Source organism: Mustela erminea, chromosome 8 (genome assembly GCF_009829155.1).
Source record: "Mustela erminea isolate mMusErm1 chromosome 8, mMusErm1.Pri, whole genome shotgun sequence".
NCBI lineage: Eukaryota > Metazoa > Chordata > Mammalia > Carnivora > Mustelidae > Mustela > Mustela erminea.
In genome coordinates this window covers 28,563,350-28,583,379 of record NC_045621.1, presented here as the reverse complement: position 1 = coordinate 28,583,379, position 20,030 = coordinate 28,563,350, and the positions used below count along the sequence as shown (strand labels likewise).

Here is a 20,030-nt window from a genome sequence, read left to right as displayed (position 1 = left end):
CCCAGACTGTCAGGTGGTAGGGGCAGCCTGAGCAACAGCAGGCTGACGGCATCCTCCCACCCCCCTTTTTCCCCCATCTCTGCCGGCAGCCACCGCAGCTGTCAGGAATTAAGGGCTTGAGGCTGCTGGGGGTGGGGGTGGGGCGATGGGGGGGGGGAAGCAGTCTGGCTGGACAGCAGGAAAACAGCCGGGGGCAGGAAGCAGTCTGCGTCAGCCAGAGCCTTGTTTGACCCCAGCCGCCCCCTGCCCTCCCCACTCTTCCTTCGCCATGCTGCAGGGACAAGGACAGCTTGGGTCTGGAGTTTGAGGAGAGTATGCGGCAGGTACAGCAGGACCAGACTCAGTACAGGAAGGAGGCAGTGAGTCTGGGCTGGGAGAGGGCTCCACAGGGACAAGCCAGCCTGGGAGTCATGTACCCATTGGCTGTTGGGGAAACTGAGGTGCAGAAAGGATTAGGAAGAGGCCGAAGGTGGGACAGGGAATGCATTCATGACCTCCTTACTCCCTGGGTAGAGCTCACACCAGTCTTCCATGCTTGATGCATCCTATGTACCCCCTGGGATAGGCCGTTGTGCGGAATACTGATTCTGGGTCCCAGGCAGCAGAATCAGCCTGCCCAGGGGCAAGGCCTAGATTATCTCAAGTGATTTTCATGAGGACCAAATTTGGGGAATTCTACTGAGCTGCTTGAGAGGCCATTTTTCCCCCCTTTGACCTGCCTCTGCCTAGGGAAGGTCTCTCTGTCCCCCACCCCCTACAGTTCATGAAATATAGAGGTGTAAAAGAGAGGGAGAAGACCCTTTCTTTAGAAAACCCCAGGAAGCAAATAATGACTCTCAAGTCTCATTTGCACTTGGGCATAGTTCTGGCCTGATGTTATGAGGGTCTAAATGTGCCCAAGCCTGGGGCACTTCTCAGGACAAGGAGAGGCATATGTAGGCACAGGACCTTGGCATATGCAGAGATGAGGTCCAGAAAGAGGGTCTACAACTGGAGCCCGAATCCCAAATGACCCCCGGCCAGTGGGCAAGCCCCTATCAGCAGCCCCCAGACCCCGCCCTGGCCCTGCCCTGGGCCCTGGCCCTCAGCCCAGCCCCAGCCCCCGCAGCCGCCAGCTGAGACCAAAATTATAGGGGCCAATGGGGGTGGGGGGAGCAGTAGGGATTAAAGGCAGCTTGGAGAATGGTTCCAGCTGTGGCAACTCTGGAGGAGGCTGCAGGGAAGGGAGGGCAAGGGGAGGCATCAGGGTGAGAACAGGTGGGCCCCTCATGGCCCCAACCTGGTCCAGGCCAGGCTCAGTCCTGAGAAGTCTGTCTTGGTGGAAAGGGAAGGAGCCCCAGACCCATAAGGGAGCTCCTTTATCTTATCCTTCAGGCCTCAGGGACCAGCACACCTCAGCAAGGTAAGGGGAATAACTTGCTGTTTTAGTCCCAAACTCCCCTCCAGATGAGATGGTCATCAGAAGCAGGGGAAAATGAGCCCTTGGCCTTATTCCAGCTGCATCCCCACCCAGCTGCCTGCATTCTGGCTGTTCCTGATGTGGTCATGCACACATCTGGGGTGCCTCTGTGCTCTTCCACCATCTCCCCGGTACCACATGTCCCCCCCACCACTCAGCCAGCAGGGAACCTTCATGGCTCAGACTGTGCCTGGGGCTGAGCAGGAGATGAGCAAGGCTTGGTGGTGAGGGGGCATTTCTGAGCTCTGCATCCAACCTTCTTCCAAGGCAGCAGTGCAAGGGCACAGAGCTGTCTCTGAGCTTAAACATGGCCAAGATAGTGGTCAAAATGGTGCCTTTCAAGCCAAGGCTCTCACCCAGCACAGAAGCCCAGACTCCCACTGAGCTTGGTCCCAGAGGATGGACTGAGAGCATACAACTAGCCATTTGAAGGTTGCAATGTCCTTTTACCAGGTACTCCAAAGCTATCAGGCACCCCCATTTTTGACGGGAAAACTGAGGCTCAGAGAGATTTATAGACTTGATCAAGGTCAAGCTAACAGTAAGCCTTTTGTTCATACCACTTTCTTTGAACTCCTTTTAACCTGTTTGGGTGGTATCAGTTCATGCCACTGCCTCGGTTTCCTTCTGTGGCATCATGGAGTCCAGCAGCACCCACTCTGTACCACTCACTAGGACCTGACAGTAGAGATCGGGAAGCAAGCATCCCAGCCCTACGTCCGGGTTAGCCCCAGAGGCCCCAGACAGTCTGGAACCCTAACAGCTTGACCCAAGCTGTCTGTGGGTGTCCTTGCTTCTTTTCATCCCACCCTCTCCTGCCTACGGCTCTCTGAATTCCCCAAATGTCTTGCAGGTCTTGTCTATAGGGCTCTGTTAATAGGGAAGCTGGACTCTGTGCGCCCTCTAGTGGTCTCTGATAGAAGTGCAGGAGATTGTTATTTATTTATAATTTACGTATTTTGAGTATTGAACCCAGCTCTGGGGAAGGCAGAGCTGTGGATATAAGCTCCTGAGGGAGCTTCTTTTTTTCTCTATGTGGCCCACGACGCTAATTCTACTCTCTCCCTTGGTAAGTTATACAAACTTTGTTGAGTAGAGAGGTGCTGAGTCAAGATTCTCCATGACACTTCCCAGAAGCCTGGGGCCTTTGACCTAAGGGAGCCAGGAGGCAGGAAGGAAAACGCAGATGCCCTTTCCTTCCCACTAACACCCGATACCCCCTCTCCATACATGCTTCCCTCTGGGGTCGGAACGTGATTCTCTGATTCTCGAGGACTGAACCAGGCTGTGTCAAGAGGTCCATGCAGAGGCATTATGGGGAGAGAGGACAGATGCACTGGAAAGCGTGGGTTAGGTCTGTTACGTCCAGGATGAGTTCCCCCTTCCTTTTGTTTCATTTGAAACACTCTTCTCTCCTCTCTGTGCCCCCAATACCTGCGATCTTGGGTGGGGGTTGGGGGGCACCAGTCCCAGTCATGGTAATGCATCTTCCTGGATGGTTATTGGTTTGGGGATGGGCAAGTGACTCAAGCTGCCAGATCAGGGTCTTCCTTAGGGCTTTTGCTGGAAAAACCGTTCTATTTTAGACCACCAGCTCTAAGAATGTGGGCATAGGGCTGGCATATAGAGAAAGTCTATCTGTAGCAGCAGGTAATGAGGACAGTATGAAAAGAGCAGAGATAAGGTAGAAACTATGGACGTGGGCACAGTAATGAGGGAAGAAGACAAGGGAGAAAGACCTATGACATCGTTTGGGCCCCTGGGTTCTGTTGTGCTTGAATTCCATCTTACCTCTGGACTACCCAGTTAATTAATTCCCTTTTTCATTATTCTTCCAGTAATTCATTCCTTTGATCTAAGCTAGTTTGAGTTGGGTATCTTCACTTGCAATGAGGGTCTTCCCTGAGAACATCAGCTATCCCCACTCCCACACTAACTGCCATTTATTAAATATAAGCTTGACATAAATTATTGTGCCCAATATATTGACCTAAGGGAGCCAGGAGGAGGCAGGAAGGAAAACTCAGATGCCCAAGGTTATGCTAAGTGCTTTCCATATCTCAAAAAAAAAAAAATTCTCCTCATGATTCTATGAGAAGGTGAATGGGTTATGATGGTGTTGGCGCTTTCCCACTGAGTGGTGGAGTCGATTTCCCCTTCCCTTGAATTTTGGCTGGTTCTGTGACAGCAGGGTTGTGTTACCTTCCAAAGCTGGACCTTAAGGAACTTCTGCCTTCACACGCAGCACTACCTATTCTGAAAGCCAGTCTGGAGAAGAGGTCTAACTCTGCCAAAGCCACCATGCTGTGAGGAGGCCCAAGTTAGCTACACAGAGAGGAGGAGGCCAGGGCGGAGGCCTGGGGCACTAGACACATCTGAGGAAAGCCTCTTAGACTGTCCAGCCCAGCCCAGCCACTGCAGGAGGTGGCTAAGTGAAGGACCACAGCCAATAGTTCTGCCATAAGGAGCAGAACCACCAAGCTGAAATCTGGCAAATCCCTAACCTACAGGATTATGAGAAGTAATTATTTTGGGGTTGTTTGTTATGCAGTAATAGATAACTGAGACATGATGGTGTTCCCATTGTACAGCTAAGGAAACTGAGGCTAACGTGCCTATATTGTCACCTTCTAAGCAGCAGCAGTTTCCAACCCAGAGTGCCTCAATCCAGAGCTCATGCTTTGCCTACATACCTTGGTGGGACAGTCATTCTCCACTACAGTATTTGGACGGTGGGTGAATTGGGGGCCCCTGAACCCCAGCCATTTGCCTATGCCCTCCCCCATCCTCTGGAGGAAGATGGAGGCATGAGATTGAGTTCTGGAGAACCCAGAACCCCAAACCTTTCCTCTCTGTCTCTTCAGCCTCAACATCAGCTTCCTGAGAAAGAACCAGAAGGAAGGAAATGTGGTTAGGTGCCAAGAGAAAGCTTGGGACAACTTTGCTTCATCTCCCTCTGAGTGTGATTAGAAATGCTATTCAGGGCTGCCTTTTGGATGCTAATGCAGGTGAAGTAGTTTTGATGGTAACAAAGTCTGATGTCACTAATAACATCCTTTCATCACATTCTACAGTTTATAAAGTGCTTTAATCCTATGGGCTTGGGTGGCCCTAAGTGTCTACCCTTGAATTCCCCAGGGGCCACAGAAACAGAAGGGCAGATGAAAGTGTCACAGTCCCCCAGAACTAAGATGAGGGCTCGTCTGAGGGCTAAGTACACTACTGGAGGCTTCTGGTCTGCTTTCCTAGACCTGTTCAATCTGTTCCTTTAAAGAGGGATGGCTTAGGTCTTCCCCAGCTTGCAGATCCAGGCTGAGAAATGTGACAAGAGTGGCTCATCACCAGGTGACCAGGAGAGCCTAATCCAATAGGTGAGAAGACAGGGACCTAAGGATGCTAGTTCTGTCAAAACCAGCTTCCTTTACACACTCCTCCAGAAGCCTGGCCCCATGGCAGCCCCCCAGGGAGCCCAGCTCCCCTCCCAAACTGTGGGCCCAGTCCTATTGGTTTAAATACTTTTATTGATACGAAACTCACTCACCCACCCCATGGCCAATAGTTCTAAGGAGTCCTGCATCCAGAGGCCTAGAGACTGGCTCTTTGATTTCCATATAGGGGCCAAAGGGCGAGAGGGACTGCGTAGCCTCATCCCGGAAGCCCTCCAGAGCGCTCCCTGTGGGTCGGGGGTGTGCTGTTCTCCAGCCCCCTGGGCCTTCCTGGGCAGCCATGTATCTCCAGCCCCACCGCCTCTCAGCTTCCGGAGGCATGGGAGGTGGCCTGTGGCCAGGAGAAGGTGGGCAGAGCCCCCGCTGGGGTCCAGAAGTCCCGCAGACGCCGGGTGGCGCGTCAGAGGCAGAGGCTGAGCTCCTTGCGCACGCGACAGCGATGGCACTGAACGACGCAGCACCAATGGAAGCGGCATAGGCAGTTCTCCTCGAGTTGCACGCTCTCCTGGCGGTGCCCGCGGCCGCAGCACAGCAGGTCGCAGCCGCTGAGGTCCGGAGCGGTGCTGTTGCAGGCGCGGCCACGCGTGCCGGGCGAGCCGGTGCGCCTGTTGGGAGCGCAGAAGTCGGGCGAGTCGGCTGCGTAGAGGAGGTCGGCGCGGCCAGGCGGCTTGAGAGTGCGGACCGCGGGCAGCAGAGCCTTGCCGTCGTTGGTTCCCATAACACGCGAGGCGCCGTGGAAGCGCTCGAGCAGCCGCGCGCCCACCTCGCGGAACGGGGGCAGCTTCTGCCAGCAGGTCCGCAGCGCGCACGAGCCCGAGAGCCCGTGACACTTGCACTCGGTGCGCGTATGGCTCCGCACGGCCTGCGGGGAGCAAAGGAGCGGGCGGATGGGGACAGATCAGGGGTGCGTGGTTTGCAAAGGCCCAGAGGACCGACCTAGAATAAGGTGGAGAGGGTGGGAAGGTGTGGGGTGGACAGAAGAGAGAAAAGAGCAGACCAAAGATAAAAAGAGCGCCAGGTGGAGAGGAGGAAATCCAGGGAGCAAAAGCTCTGAGAGAAGGAAAAATGATCAAGATGGAAGAGTAAGAGAAGTGGGGAGAGTGGGGCGCTGTACCGAGTAGCACAAAGACCGCAGGATCCAAAGTCAGGGAATGGGAGAGAAAGGAGAATGGACCGCAAGGGTGAGATTCTCCCTGGAGGGAGGTGGGGAAGGGCTGCAGCTGTCGCACTCTCTTCCTCTTACCAACCTACCAACCCGCCCCGGGCAGGGCTGAGCAAAGTCGCAGAGCCGGCCTCCTGGGCGTCTGTCTCTGCCACCCCTCCCCACCCGTCTCTGACAGGTATGTGGGCCTGTCCGGACATTCCTCTCTGGGCCCCCTCTTAGCCCCTGCCTGATGCCTCAGGCCTGAACCCTGGAGGACACAGGATGTGTGTGGGGGCATCCCCAGAGTACCCTAGAACTGAGGCGTAGGGTGATGGAGGGCCCACTGTGAATGCATTACTGAGAACTGGAACCCAGAACTCCTGCCCCTTATTTGCTATTTTGTGTCTGAAGCTGAGGTCTAAGAGTCACAACCCCTCTAGAAATGTATGGTGTCAGACGACCCAGGAAGATCATCTCTGGAAGCTCAGAGTCCTGAAGCCAACCTGATCTACAGACCCGTCCCCTTACCATGCCTCACCCCCACCCCCAGGCCTCTGTCCTTCCTCACACGCCCCGCTGGAAACTTCTGACCCAGACAGCTTCTTGTCCCTAAAAAGTAGCTCATGGGGCCCTCCTCCTTGCAGAGGGAAAGGGAGAGGCTGCCAGGATCCCGAGCAGGACCCACTCTGGGGTTGATGGGTAGCCAGTTGGCAAGTACCCAGATTCGGTCACAGCTTTCCTGGACTCTGCCTGACTCTCTCCTACCTTCACCAATTTCTACTCTTTTGTCTTTCACAGCTTTCCAAGCCCTTCCCTCTTGGGCCCGTTCTAGCCCCTCGGGGCCTCACCAGACTCCTCCACCTCCAGACCCCATACCTTTGCCCCAACTTCTATCTTTTCTTTCATACCCAGCTTTTTTCACCCTCCTCTGCACCTACTGGGGCAGCTAAGTCTCTACCTAGCCCAAGCTTTGTCCCATCTGTTCGGTCTCAGAGGTTTGTCTGCCCTACCTGAGGTCCCTAAAGGCCCAGAGTCTTCTTTCCTGGGAGTCCCCTCCCAACCCTGCCCATTAGACCACCCGCGCCAGGCCCTCCCAGCCTCCCAAGGGACTCCTTCTTTCAGGCAGGCCCCCTTACCTCCCACGCACCCCTCTACACCCCCAGCCCACCTCCCCAAGTGGTCCCTCTCTACCACGTGGCTTCCACACCCCAACACACTCCCACACCTTGCGCACACCACCACTTCCACATACGTCCACCAACACGCTCCCACAGACGCTACCCTCACCCACGTCTGCTCGCACCCACCCATACTCGCACATTCACACCCACACAGGCTCTTAACCCAGCCCTGCCCCCACTCACCAGCCGGCCCGCCTCATTGTTGTGAAGTTGCACTAAGGCACGGATGTCTCCGCGACCCCGCTTGTGCCGCGCATCCATGAAGAGCCTCGACTTCTCGTCCCCGAAGTCCACGTCGTCGCCGCAGCCTCCCCACTCCCAGGCGGCGCTGCCATCCGGGGAGCCGGCGGGGCCCGGGGGCCCGGGGGTGCCCGGCAGACCCGGGGGGCGGGGCGGGGCCCGCCCGCGGGGTGCCTGGCAGCCGCACTGCAGCAGCTCACCCATAGAGCAGGCCTGTGTAACCGCGTGGCTGGCGCCCGCAGCAGTAATCGCAAACACGAAGGCCGTCTCCCGGATGTCTGCGGGCGCAGGGAAGGGCAGTCAGCAGGCAAAACCGAGGCCGGGTGGGGGGTGTGTGCGGGATGCAGGGAGGGGCAAGGCTGCGTGGCTGGGAGACAGGGTCGGGACAGGGTGCGCACAGACTCGTGGGACGGGTGGGGCTCAGGCAGGCTCCTCCGACTTCCCTCCCCACTGATCCCCCAGAGAAGCAAAAGCCGCTCCCTGGTTGCTCTGCCCCCACTGACCCTGCTGCAGGATGCGCCCAAAGGCCTTGCTGTGGCTGGAGCAGTTCCAGCGGCGGAAACGGAACTGGAACTGGCACTCTCGCACCCCAAGCCGGGCGCCCCGGGCTAGCTCCGCCACCACTTCTGGCTCGGCCTGGCACAGCTCGGCTTGCCGTCCTGCCAGCCGCCGTGCTTTCCTGCAGATGCTGGTGGGGTCCATGACCAGGGGGCTGCCCACCGCCCTGGAAAGCAAAGAATGGAAGGTCCAGGGTATGACTCAGAGGGCTTGGGGCGATGGGGAGGGAGACCAGCCCGGCTCAGCCCAGGACTAAGGGCTGGCATGCGGCTCTTGTCTCCCCCACCGGAACGGTGTTTGAGATTGTCCTGTCTGGTTCTCCTACGGTTCCATGTTCCCTCTTATGTAGATTTTATTTCATTTTTTTAAAAAGATTTTATTTATTTGACAGAGAGAGATAGCTAGAGAGGGAACTCAAGCAGGGGAAGTGAGCAAGGGAGAAGCAGGCTTCCCGCTGGGCAGAGAGCGGAGGTGGGGCTCAAACCCACGACCCTGGAATCAGGACCTGAGCTGAAAGCAGACGCTTAAGGATTGAGGGGCCCCTCTTAACTAGATTTTAGACTAAAATTGCAATAAGGCAATGATTCAGTCTTATCCTTCTGTGCATATCTTCATTAATAAATCCTTATAGGAATTTGACTCAAGGTCAAGGCACACGGCACCAGGAGAGCCAAAAGGCAGGCAAGGAAGAAATAAACAGAAGAAGATCAAGAAAACTGTCAGAGTAAAAAACAGTCATAAATCATAAAGAGATGCAGAGAAAAGTAGGCAGTATCAAATAAGGATCTGGTTTTAGTGGACAACAGGCTGATTTTGGCTGCTGAACAGTCCTGATGCAGGAAAGACAGGGCCAATCCCAAGGATATGGAAGGCCATAGGATTTTAGAATGGCTAGGAAGGGGAGCTCTGCAGGCAGCCACAACTCCCTGGCCAGGTCAGCTTTGTTCTGTAAAACGGGAAGGTTGGGCCCCTGGCACCATGATAGCCTGCTTCCCTGAACCGGAGAGCAGGAGGAAGTAGCTGGGGAACGAGACTCTGAAGCATGACTGTGAAGTAAGTGACACTGACCCTTCCGCTCCAGGGTCTGCGACCTCTTCAGAGCAGCAGGGCAGCAAGCCAAACCCTGACGTCTCTGGCAGTGACTGGTTTGGAGAGAGGGAACCCAGTGAACAGCTTTAATCTGATTGCTCAGACTTGACTGCCTAGCTGGGATCCTGGAGCTCGCTATAGGAATGAGTGGGGGGGAGCATTTGGACCTGAGCGTCATTCAAGATCCCCCAAAACCCTTCAGCAGAGGGCAGATAAAGACTCCCCACTGGGGAGAAGTGGCACCAAGAGATAGAAAACGTAGAGGAAAGTGGGAGCTAGGTGCCAAAGGTCAAGGTGGCCTACTTTTCAGTTCAGCTTTTGTGCCCCCCCCCATCTGCTCCAAAAGTACAGGCTGCCCAGGCGTGTTCAGGCCCCAGGACAAGGAGATATAATGGGCTTGAGCAGCAGAGAGTGGAATTTAGGTCTTAAGATCGAACTTCTTAACTCTGGGGAGTGAGATGCTTGAAGAGAGAGTTTCAGGAAAATGTATAAGCTCTGTCCTCTAAGGTCTCCTACTCTCCCGCCACACCAGACCTCACCCTGTCCGATCATTGTCAATCTCCCTACCCAAGTAATCCTGAAGTGGTGATTCTTCTCTCAGTGAAGAGACTTACAGTCCAGACCTTCCTTCCTCCATGCTTAAGACCTGCTCATCACTGCGTTCCCACATTCCCACCGCAGCTTGCAAGGGTCCAGCTCCAACCCCTTCCCGACCCTAGAGAAGTGATGGAGGGAGTGATGGGGAGTGGGCCACGGGTGGGGTAGGGCAGCCCAAGCTGGTTCCCAGGGGCCCAATGACCTTCAAGTGTAGACAGTCCTTATCTCTCTCTCTATCCACGATCATCTATCCCGCCCCCTGCCCCAATCCACTTATCCACCTCATTACAACAAGAATTTGAGGCAGCTTCCAGCATGGCTGTATAGGGTCAGAGAATAAGACAATGAGCACCTTGGGAGTTAGAAGTGACATTTTCTTTTGCTTCCCATAGCAGATTTTTAGGTGCTTACTTCGTATTTCCCCCAGTTTTTATTACAAAAGTTTGCATGTTATGAATGATCACTATAATAACACAATGAAACCTTTTAATACATGCTTTTGAATGAATGAATGAGTCGTCTAAGGACAACGTCCTCAACTAGAGACCAGGCCCCTGTCCACATGTGATTTCAGGACTCCTGATTAGCTTCCTCTCTCCCCAGCCCCTCCCCCCACACTGGATGCAAAGGCAGGGAATCAGCCTCCCTGGGGCTGTCCAGGTCCTGGCCTGCCACCTGGGAGTCTGGAGCTCTGCAAACTCATCTTCCCTCCCCTCCACATGCCCCCCCCCCCACCCCATGCCACCAAGCTCCCCAGCCTCCCCATCCCAACCCTGCCCTCTGCTAACTCCCTACTTTCCCAAGGTTGACTGGCCTTATCCTCTCAAGGTTACTCTGACCCCATCCCTCTCCTCTCACTCCTCCTACCCTGGGGAAGCAAGAGAGGGTGGGGGTATGCCAGGAGAAAAGCAAAAAGCTCCAGACCTTGTCTGCTTGCCAGGGGCTAGAGATAGGAGAGGATCCGGAGGAGCAGGAAGGGTAGGGCCCTCCAGGAGGCGGGGCCAGCCCTTTGAGGGGCTGCCCCAGAGTTAGCTGCTGGTCCGGGTCTGGCTCCCCGGGCTGGCTGGCTGCCTGGGAAAGAAGCTTGTTTACGAGCTGGTCAGGAGGAGGGATGGGCAATAGTAGCAGCTAGAATCCCAAGGGACCAGCTTCCTCCCTGCCCTGCTGTCCTCGCTCCCATCCCCAAGTCACAGGAAAGAAAAGTCCAGAAGAGTGTGTGTGTGGGGGGGGGAATCTCCCCATCTCCCCTCTTCCTTTATCCTCCTTTCTTCCCTTTTGCTACCTTAGGGAATCCACTCTGCTTTTTTGGTCTTGGAGTCGGCATCGGCCCTGGGTCAGCCCAGGGAAGATGGGCCCATATGGGAGCGTCTGGATGTTTGCGGGGCTGGAGCCCAGTGGTGGTAGGAAACAGAGAATGTGTAGTATGTAGGATCTGAGATCCTAATCAAATAGCCATTCCTGGGCATAGAAAAAAATGAGGCTAATCCCAAGAGAAATCAGTATGCAGACAAGAAGGGACAAGCCTAGGGTTGGCCATTCTAACTGGCTTGGCTGGTGCCAAGATATCCCTCCCAGGGACCTTGATTGGTAGAATCAATAGCCAAGTGAGGTGGCTTTAGGGGACCAGCCAGTTCCTACTGGCAACATCTGTAGATCTAAGCCCTGGGGGCCCCAGATTCTGGCCTAAACTACCTTCTCATGCCCAGATTCAGAGGGCCAAAGGGAACGCCGGAAACCACCTAGCCCTCTTCTAACCACCTCACCCCCCATTTTACAGACAGACATCCAAGGAGGGAGGTGAGACTCAGGCCACTCAATGGACAGATCCTTACTGCAAGGAATTCAGGTGAATATTTTTAAAAAAAAATTTTTAAATATTTATTTGTTTGCAAGAAAGAGAGAGAGAAAAAGGATGAGCAGGGGGAGGAGCATGCTGAACGAGGAGCCCAGCATGTCCGGGGTTCCATCCTAGGACCCCAGGATCAAGACCTGAGCTGAAGGCAAGTGCTTAACCGACTGAGCCGCCCAGGTGGCCCGAGGTGAATATTTTTGAAACCAAAGGGGCTGGAGGGTGATGAGCACATGAGATTATCAGAAGACCTCAGGGGCCCTCACCTGTCCTCTTCCCTGCTGCCCTTCCTCACTCTTAGCAGGGTTGGCTAACTCTGCATTCATCCCAGATTACACCTCTAACTTTCTGGACTCAGAGCCACGCCCTTCCAACCCTGCAGTCATTGAAACCATGTCTCCAAGCTCACTTCAGATCTTACTGCCTCAAGGAGCCACCCCTGAGCCCCAGCCCTCACTGACCTCCCTCTCCTGCACCTGGTGATCAAACCTCCCACTGACCTCTCCCCCCACCAACTCCTGGCTTCTGATGAGAATGGGGCAGGAGGGGGCTGCCCCCCCACACACCCAGGAAATGCCCCAGTGCCAGCCCTCTGGTATCACCCCGGTGTCGCTCATTTGACTATTTTGTCTTGTTTTCTGGTCGTATAATGTCATCAATAGCACACCTTCAGAGTTTGGGGAGTCTGCGATTGGGGATTGGATCTGGGCTCTGACATTTGCTTGTTCTAAGATGTTAGCGAGTCCCTCACACGTGAAGCTGGAACTTAATATTTGGTGAATGAATGAGTCCTAACCTTCTGAACCTCAGTTTCCACAACTATGAAATGGAAATAAATGACACCTGCCTGTTTCTCTGGTACACAGGGAAGGGGTCTGTCCCAACCGTGAGCTCCAGCAAGAGGGTGTCACCTTCCCGGCCACACCTGGGTTCATCTCTTGAGCCTGCCCAGTGCAGGACAAGGAGTCGAAGCCCAGGCAGCTTTTGTGGGCTCCTGAGAACACCCTTTTCACCAACTCTCTGCCCTTAATCCTCAGCTAGGTTCCCTGACTTATGTCCTTTTTTGCCGGCTGTGCCCCTGGACCAGAAGCACCCACCAGGACCCCTCCCTTTCCCCCAGAGAGCAATCCTGTGTGGGTTATTAAGGCTGAGGAGATCACAGACCCTTTTTATGCCCAGCCTCCTCTGAAGAGCCTCATGCCTCCCCCCCATTTCCTCACACTCACCCTCAGGGTCCCTAGTCTGACCCCCACCTCCTAGAAGCCAGCAGAGGGAGCCCTGAGCCCTGGGGCTGTGGGTGGGGGCTGCACGGGGGTGGAGGAGGTGGTTGGTGGAGAAGGGGCAGAAAAATGTTGCCTGACGGCTGCTTGAGGCGGCTGGGCCCGGGCCTGTGCCCGCCCGCCCGTCCTGTCCTGCTCTGTCTAACTCGGTAATTACTGCTCCCTCTCCCCCAGCCCCTACCCCCACCCCCACATCAAAGCCAGTGATGCCCCAGCTCCTTTTTAACCCCTACCTCCCCACCGCCCCTTCCACCAGACACCCCATGCCACCCCTCTCCCACAATCTGGTTCCCACTGCCCCATCCTGGACACTGCCCTTCCCGGCTCCTCACACCGCTCCCCTTCTTGTAGCTCTTGGGAGAGGCAGGGGCTCTCCCTTCCCTGAAGGCCTTCACCCACCAAGAGGGCTTCCTGCGGGTCAGGGCCGTGGAAGGAGACGGAATGGACACACTGACCCTCCAGTGGGTTCTCTGAGGAGAATCTGTCATGTCCCTCTGCTCTCCCATGCTGAGGTGGGGAATAAGCATGGGAAGAATGGCCCTATACCCTTCTCCTGACCCCCACCCCTCACTGAATGAGTGCAGGGAAGAGCTACTGCGCAGGTGGCCGACTCCCAGCCCCGATCCTCACTGCTGCTCCTGGGTGGCCCGAGGCAAGTCCCCTCCTGTCCCTGGACTTTGCTGGACTTCTAAACATAAGTGAGAAGATTGGCTTAGATGATCTCCAAGTCCTTCCTCGATCTCATTTCTGGCTTAAATCAGGGGCTTGGAACGAGAGGAAACATCTTTGGAGGCCAGGTGGAAAACAGAAGATCCCTCCCAGCGACCTTTCCCTCCCTCAGCTCCACCTCAGGCACATCAGGGGAAGCACCCAAGGTCTCCCCCCACCCTGCCCCGGGCAGGAAGGAGGACACAGGCTAGAGGGCGCTCTGCCCAGTCCCCAGGCACAGGATACTGTGTCCCCTGGCGCCCCCGCCCCTCTGCTGGCTGGGAGCCCTGCTGCCAGACTGACCAGGGCCTCGCTGCCCACACCCCCCCGCCCTCGCTTCATCCCGTCCACAGCTGCATTTCTCCATCAAAGTACACATTCTGGAATCCCCCCTTACTGGGCCCTGGTGATCAAACCTCCCACTGACCTCTCCCCCCACCAACTCCTGGCTTCTGATGAGAATGGGGCAGGAGGGGGCTGCCCCCCCCACACCCAGGAAATGCCCCAGTGCCAGCCCTCTGGTGGGCTCTGGGCCGAATCAAGTCAGCCTCCTTTTGCCCCTGCCCTTTTCTGCTCACAGCCCCATTGTCTCCTTCCAGGGGAAGCTGCCAAGGCGGGAGGCTGGAGGGGGGTACTGGATGGCCACCCCACCCCCATTCTCCACCCCACCCTGAGCTCAATGGGGGCCAGCTACTGGACTGCCCACAAAGGGTCAGTTAAAGATGCAGTGGAAGAGGGTGGCCAAGCCCAGCCTGGAGCTGTTGGTGGGGGGCTCTCAGCTGGAAAACCTGGGTGTCAGGAGGAAGCCTGGGTCCTTTCCCTGACTCCCTGTGGGGCCAGAGATGAGACTGTCCTAGGCTTCTGGCTCCTATTTCCTTTCCATAAGGGGTGGGAGGGGGAGAAAGGCAAGATGAGATGGCGGAAGGGAGTGAGACTGGGTGCTGTTTTGCTTGTGGAACAAGGGGGAGGGTTGGTTTCTTTCAAAGAAAATATAAAACAGAAAGAGGAAGGGAGAAGAAGGGAGACTGATATGGCTATTCTGTGAGCTATTTTCCACAACCACTGATTGAAGGCATAAATAAAGATGGGTCAGACATTGAGAAGAACTTCCTGGGGGAGGGTGGGAGGGGCTCAGAGCAGGCTGGAAGGGTGCCCCCGGAAGCCAGACTTTCCCTCTCTGCCTCACTCTCAGAATGGGATCCGTCAGGGCCAGACCACAGGCTGGATGGCCTGGAGGCAGTGGGCTGGACAAGATGACCTCAAGAGAGCCTGGCCAGTGTCTTGGAATCTAGGATTCTGCGATTTACAAAGATATGGTTACAGATGGGAAAGACACAGACTGAGACGCTGGAGGCAGAGTTTAAAAAGCATGCATTGCATGGAGCGGGAAGAAGGAGGGGAAACAAGGTGGAAGGGAAACTTTTCTGGAATCCAGAGCTGGGTACCTAAGCCTATTCCAGGACCTGGATCACTCCCCTACAGGACCTGCCTTTCCTAACTGGGCAGTCCAGTCACTCAGAGTTCCTGGGGTCCTCTCTGTCCCCAGCCTGGTTGCTACCAGAATGTCCGAGTGCACTACAATGGCTGCCGCCTTTCTGTCTGCTAGAGCTCCGGTCTGGCTAGCATTCTCTGAGAAGCAAGGACAAGAGGGCCAGCAGTTAGATCCTAGACATCAGGGAACAGCCTGGAAGCCCCAGGCCTGATAAAATTCCTAGCTAAAGTAAAGCTGGTATGGGGGGCAGTGCTGGGGGGGGGGTGAGGGGTGTGCAAGGAGTGGCAGGAGCCTTAGGCCACTGGGGATGCTGGGTCCACCCCTCCAGCCCAAACCAGATCTTGGAGAGTGATGGTGGGGTGGGGACAAGAGAGAAGCAAGTAGAGTCAAAGATCCTGAGAAAGTAATCTGGGATCAGACCAAAGGAATGAAGTGTAAGAAACAGACAGAAGAGAGTGAGGGGGCCTGTGCAGGTGGGAGAGGCAGGTTCACTCTGAGAAGCAGCTGAGAGTGGCAGTTGCTGGACACCTTATCACCCCAGCCCCTCACTCTTCACCCAGCTCGCCCTGCAGCTGCAGCCATGAAGGCCCCTGTGTTCTCCTACACCTGCCCTCCTCACCTCCTCCCCCACTCCTGGCTTCCTAGCTCCAGGGTCAGTCTCCAAGGGACCAGGCCTCTCTTCCTCTGGCTTGTCACCCCTGCAGCAGCCCCTCCTGAACAAAGGAACCCCCACAGACACAAGTCTCAGGGAATCAACCAATTCAGCAACACTCCGCAACTTCCCCAGCCCCTTTAGCCTCCAGGGCCCAAAGACAAAGACTCTGCCTTCCAGGAGCAGGGAAGAAGGACCACAGAGGGGATGGTTGTCAGTAAAATGAAGTAACTAGCATAGTTACCCATTGCGTGCGCGCAGTGGGAGCACACAGAAGGCAAAAGAGGAAAGACAAAGAGACAGTGTTATGGAGGATGTGGTATTTTACCTGGAAGAATAAGAATGATTTGGAGAAGTGGAAAAGGAGTAGGAGGACAACCACCATCAGGGAGAGACCGGTCTCCATGCCTTGAGAAACGGCAAAATGAGAAAGTATGAGTCTGTGACACTAGACAGAGATCCCTTAACAAAGTTTTGCTTGGGACTCTGGATTTTAAATTGATTGTTTTTAAAGTTTTATTTATTTATTTGACAGAGAGAGTGACAGAGACAGCGAGAAGGAACACAAGCAGGGGGAGTGGGAGAGGGAGCAGCAGGCCTCCCCGCGGAGCAGGGAGCCCTAGGAGGGGCTCCTTCCCAGGTCCCTGGGATCTAGACCTGAGCGGAAGGCAGATGCTTAACGACTGAACCACCCAAGAGCCACTGGATTTTTAAATTTAAATTAATCCTCCTTTTCACCCCTACAGACTCTGGCCAGGAGAACCCGCAGAGTGAAGGAGAGGACTTAATATTTACAGAACACCTCCCAACGTCAGATCATTTTGTAGGTCCCCGCATCAAATCCTCCTATTCCGTCCCATTTGGGGATTGTTTCTCACTTTTATAGTTGAGACGCTGAGGTGTAGGGAGAACTGACTTATCCAAGGTCACAGATTTAACAAATGGCCGAGATTGGATCTCAGAGCTATTTCAAGACCGATACTATCATTATGCTAAATTATGCTAAGCCAGGATCTAAAGCTGCAAGTCCCCTAGCCCGGACCTGGGTCATCCTCGATTTGCTCCTTCCCTGACACCCCCGAGGGACATCTCTCCCGCATCACGAAACAGGGATCGCAGCCAGCAGCTCCCTGTGTGGGCATCCAGCTCCCTATCTCACTGGAAGAGAAGGATCTGCCTGCCCCACCCCTCCTTCGAAATCGGGGGGTGGGGGAGGAGTGGAGGATAGAGAATCCAGCCAATGATATGGCGCTATGCAAATAGGCCAGACCCTGCTTTCTTAGGATTGGCTGATGCACCAGTGATATTGTCCAAGTCCCCCCTCTTTAAACACCCAGCTATTCCGGGCGGGTCTTTGCAGCTCTGGAAAAACCGGGAAGGAAAAAAAAAAAAAAAAAAAAAAAAAGGTCTACGGACTCCAGATCTCTGAGAGGTCCCGACCCGGCACCCACTTTCCTAGTTGCTCTCCATCCCCAAGACTCAAAGTTCCCGAGACCTTAGCTCCGTAGGTGTCTGCTCTAGGTAGGGCCAGGTCTGGAGGCTACGTCCCCATTCCCTAGTTGGCCAGGCCTCCCTCACTTCCACGAGGACCCTTCACGATTCCGGTACCTCCGAGGCTGTATTTTCTCATTCGTGACCCCCACATCTGGAAGGACCGGGAGCCCGGGTCCCTTTCCTGTCTTTCTTCCTCTTCTTTGCTCCGGAAGGAGGATGTAGAGAAAGGCGGGGGCCCTGACTCAGTTTCCCTTTACGTTTTTTCCCGCCACTACTGTCCACTTTGAAGTAGCACTCAGAAGCTGGTGGGTTGTTGAGCAAAGTAAGGCGGGGAAGAGACAGCTGTTTGACCCTCCTTGCCTCGTGGCTTCCCACCTTGTTCCTCTCTTTCCCACAAATCCAGTCCTCCTCCCCTAAATCCAGGGCCTTCCTTACACATTCTTTTCTTCGGATCTCTGACTACAGATCTTTCCCCTGTCTGCTCGGTAGCTCTTTCCTACCCACGTGCCAGTTCCTTGAGGACCTGGATTGAGCGCATAACCGGAGGGGGAAAGGGAAGGATGGGAAAGGGTGTGTGGCAAAGGTAGGAGGAAATAACAACAGAATGTGCGGAGTAGAGGTTGAGGAACGTTTGAGTGGCAGTTTAGAAATGACCCAGGCAGGGGCCGGCAGGAAAGCGGCACGCACCTCCCCTGCCAGGAGCTGGGCTCCGCTCACAGGTAGATCCGGAGGCAGCTGGAGCCCGCTTCCGAGCCTCCCCCCACCCCCCAGTCAGTCCCGAAGCTCCCACCCTTGAGCTTCGGGAGCCGCGCGGGGACAGACAGCCCGACGCAGCACTCACCACCACAGTCCACCGACGTGCGCGGGACACAGGAGCAGCAGCAGCAGCAGCCCGAGGAGGGAGGGCGCGGGCGGCAGCATCTTGAGCACTCTGCCGCCGGCCGGTACGGTAGGGGGCGAGGCTGCGGGGCCAGCCGGTGCGCGCGGGGGCGCGGGCTTCAGGGCGAGCGCGGCGGTGGCGGCTGCGGCGGCCGGGAGGCGATGGCTCCGGCGGCGGCGGGGGGGCCCATCGCGGGCGAGGAGGGCGCGGCGGAGGCGGAGAGCGGACGGGGCAGCCAGCGCCTGTGTCTCCCGCCGAGCTCGCTCGGGAGAAGAAATCAGAGCCGGGGGCGGGGGTGGGAGGGGAGCGGGGCCCGGGCGGGGGCGGGGGGCAGGGGGGCCGTGGGGTGGCAGTTGCGACAGTCAGGCGGCGGGACTCTCGGGAGAGAGCCGTGCGCCCCGGGGCTGCAGGCGCGGAGCTCTGCTGAGGGAGGGTGCGAGGTCCCGGGGCGGGGCCCGAGAGCGCCCGTGGCTGCGGGACCCGCCTGCCTTGCCCCTTTCCTTCCCCTCTCGCGGACTGGGAGCCCCCCGCCGCCGCCCAGAGTCGGGGGCAAGGAGGGGCGGGGAAGCAGGGTGGAGAGGAGTGGGGGGTGGTGGAGAGGAGCTGGGGAATGGGGGACGGGCTGGAAGGGAGACGTTTGACAGGTTTGTTGACTGTAAAGAGAGAAAACTTCCCAGGAATGAGGGAGTTGGGGGGGGGGGAGGTTCGGAGGGAGATGCTGGAGCGGGGGCCGGGAGAGGAAGTCCTCCTGGGTCGCTGGGTGCTCCAGGGAGGGGTGCCGAACTCGATCCTTGGACCAGCGGACCCAGGAGGGGTCACCCCTTACCGGCCCCGCCTCCGCGCTGCACGCCCCTTTCTCAGTCTTTCCTCGAGGAAAGGAGGAAGCCCTAGGCCTCCACTCTCGCTCCCCAGCCACCCCGCCTCTTCAAGCCCGCGTTCGGGGGAGGGCTGCGAAGGGGGAGATTAGACAGCCAGAGGAACCTCCTGAATGGTCTGCGCTCCAGCGCTCGCACGTGTGAGCGAGTGATAGAGCTGAGGTTGCAGACTTACAAGAGAGTAGGAGGGCAGATCTCGCTACAGCCGGCCCTCGCGTGTCCGCGCATAGCCTGCCTCGCGTTCTTTCCCCAACTTGGCCGGGGCCAGAAAGGGTGGAAGAGCCAGCTGCAGGTGAGATGGCGTTTATCTGATTCTCTAATGCCACAAAAATGTCTTTGATGCCCCTGCCCCCCCCCCCAACGAGGGGGGGAGATCAAAGGCCCCGTGGGGAGGAGGGACAGCTCTATTCATCACACCCAGCGGACTGGCCATGGCTGCAGTCCCTGCTCCGCCCCTCCGCCTGCTTGCCCCAAGGGTGCCGAGGGACAGGTGGTGCAGGACATTCCACAGCAAGGGCCAGTCTCCCTATTGCCAACATCTAGAGTAGCATCAACCTTTAAGGGGGGCGGGGTGGGGTGGATCTCCTAAGCGGTAGAAACTTTAGGCACACAGAGGAAAGCTCCTGGTCTTTTGGGGGTGGAGATGGCACCTGAACTCTGAGAGTGAGGCTGCTGCCCTGAGAGATAAACATCCTTGGTGAGCAGAGAGGAAGCAAGATTGAGTCCCCCAGAGAGTGAGGACAAGTGAATAGTGATGAAGCTGGGGGACAAAGGGGATGTCACAGAAGATCTTAGATACCCTAACCCAGGAGGTGAGGCTGACCTGGGGAAGGGTGGATGAGCACCTGGGGAAGCTCCTAGGTTTTCTGTGAGTCCAGCCCCAAGGCCTGAGGTGTCCTGGCTGTGTCAGTCTAATCCCCTGTACTGGGGACAGAGAATTTTGGTGAGGGAGCTGAAGCACCCTAGTGGCGGGAGCGAGCCAATGAGGAGCATGGGGCCCAGGTGTCGCCCCCTCCCATTTTGGCCTTTCTTGGCATCCGGCTGTCACCCGTGGCCTCTGCACCTCAACTGTGTACACAGTTACTG

General features: G+C 56.3%; 1 protein-coding gene across 1 annotated transcript; it reads right to left on the bottom strand.

The window, feature by feature from the left end:
- Positions 1–4,967: 4,967 nt before the first annotated feature.
- On the bottom strand, positions 4,968–18,500 carry WNT6 (Wnt family member 6). The gene is made up of 4 exons (XM_032355610.1): positions 18,031–18,500; positions 7,974–8,194; positions 7,414–7,748; positions 4,968–5,767 (listed from the first exon to the last, which is right to left on the bottom strand). The coding sequence occupies exons 1-4, from the start codon at positions 18,108–18,110 to the stop codon at positions 5,306–5,308; spliced, it is 1,098 nt and encodes a 365-aa protein (XP_032211501.1). The 5' UTR covers positions 18,111–18,500; the 3' UTR covers positions 4,968–5,305.
- Between the last annotated feature and the right edge of the window lie 1,530 nt (positions 18,501–20,030).

Excerpts from the sequence above, each read along its gene's own strand:
- WNT6 (XM_032355610.1), bottom strand. The coding sequence starts at position 18,110 with ATGCTGCCGCCCGCGCCCTCCCTCCTCGGGCTGCTGCTGCTGCTGCTC. Across the intron at positions 8,195-18,030 it reads CACGTCGGTGGACTGTGGTG|GGCGGTGGGCAGCCCCCTGG; the intron begins GTGAGTGCTGCG and ends TTTGCTTTCCAG. Across the intron at positions 7,749-7,973 it reads TGGGCGCATCCTGCAGCAGG|ACATCCGGGAGACGGCCTTC; the intron begins GTCAGTGGGGGC and ends CTGCGCCCGCAG.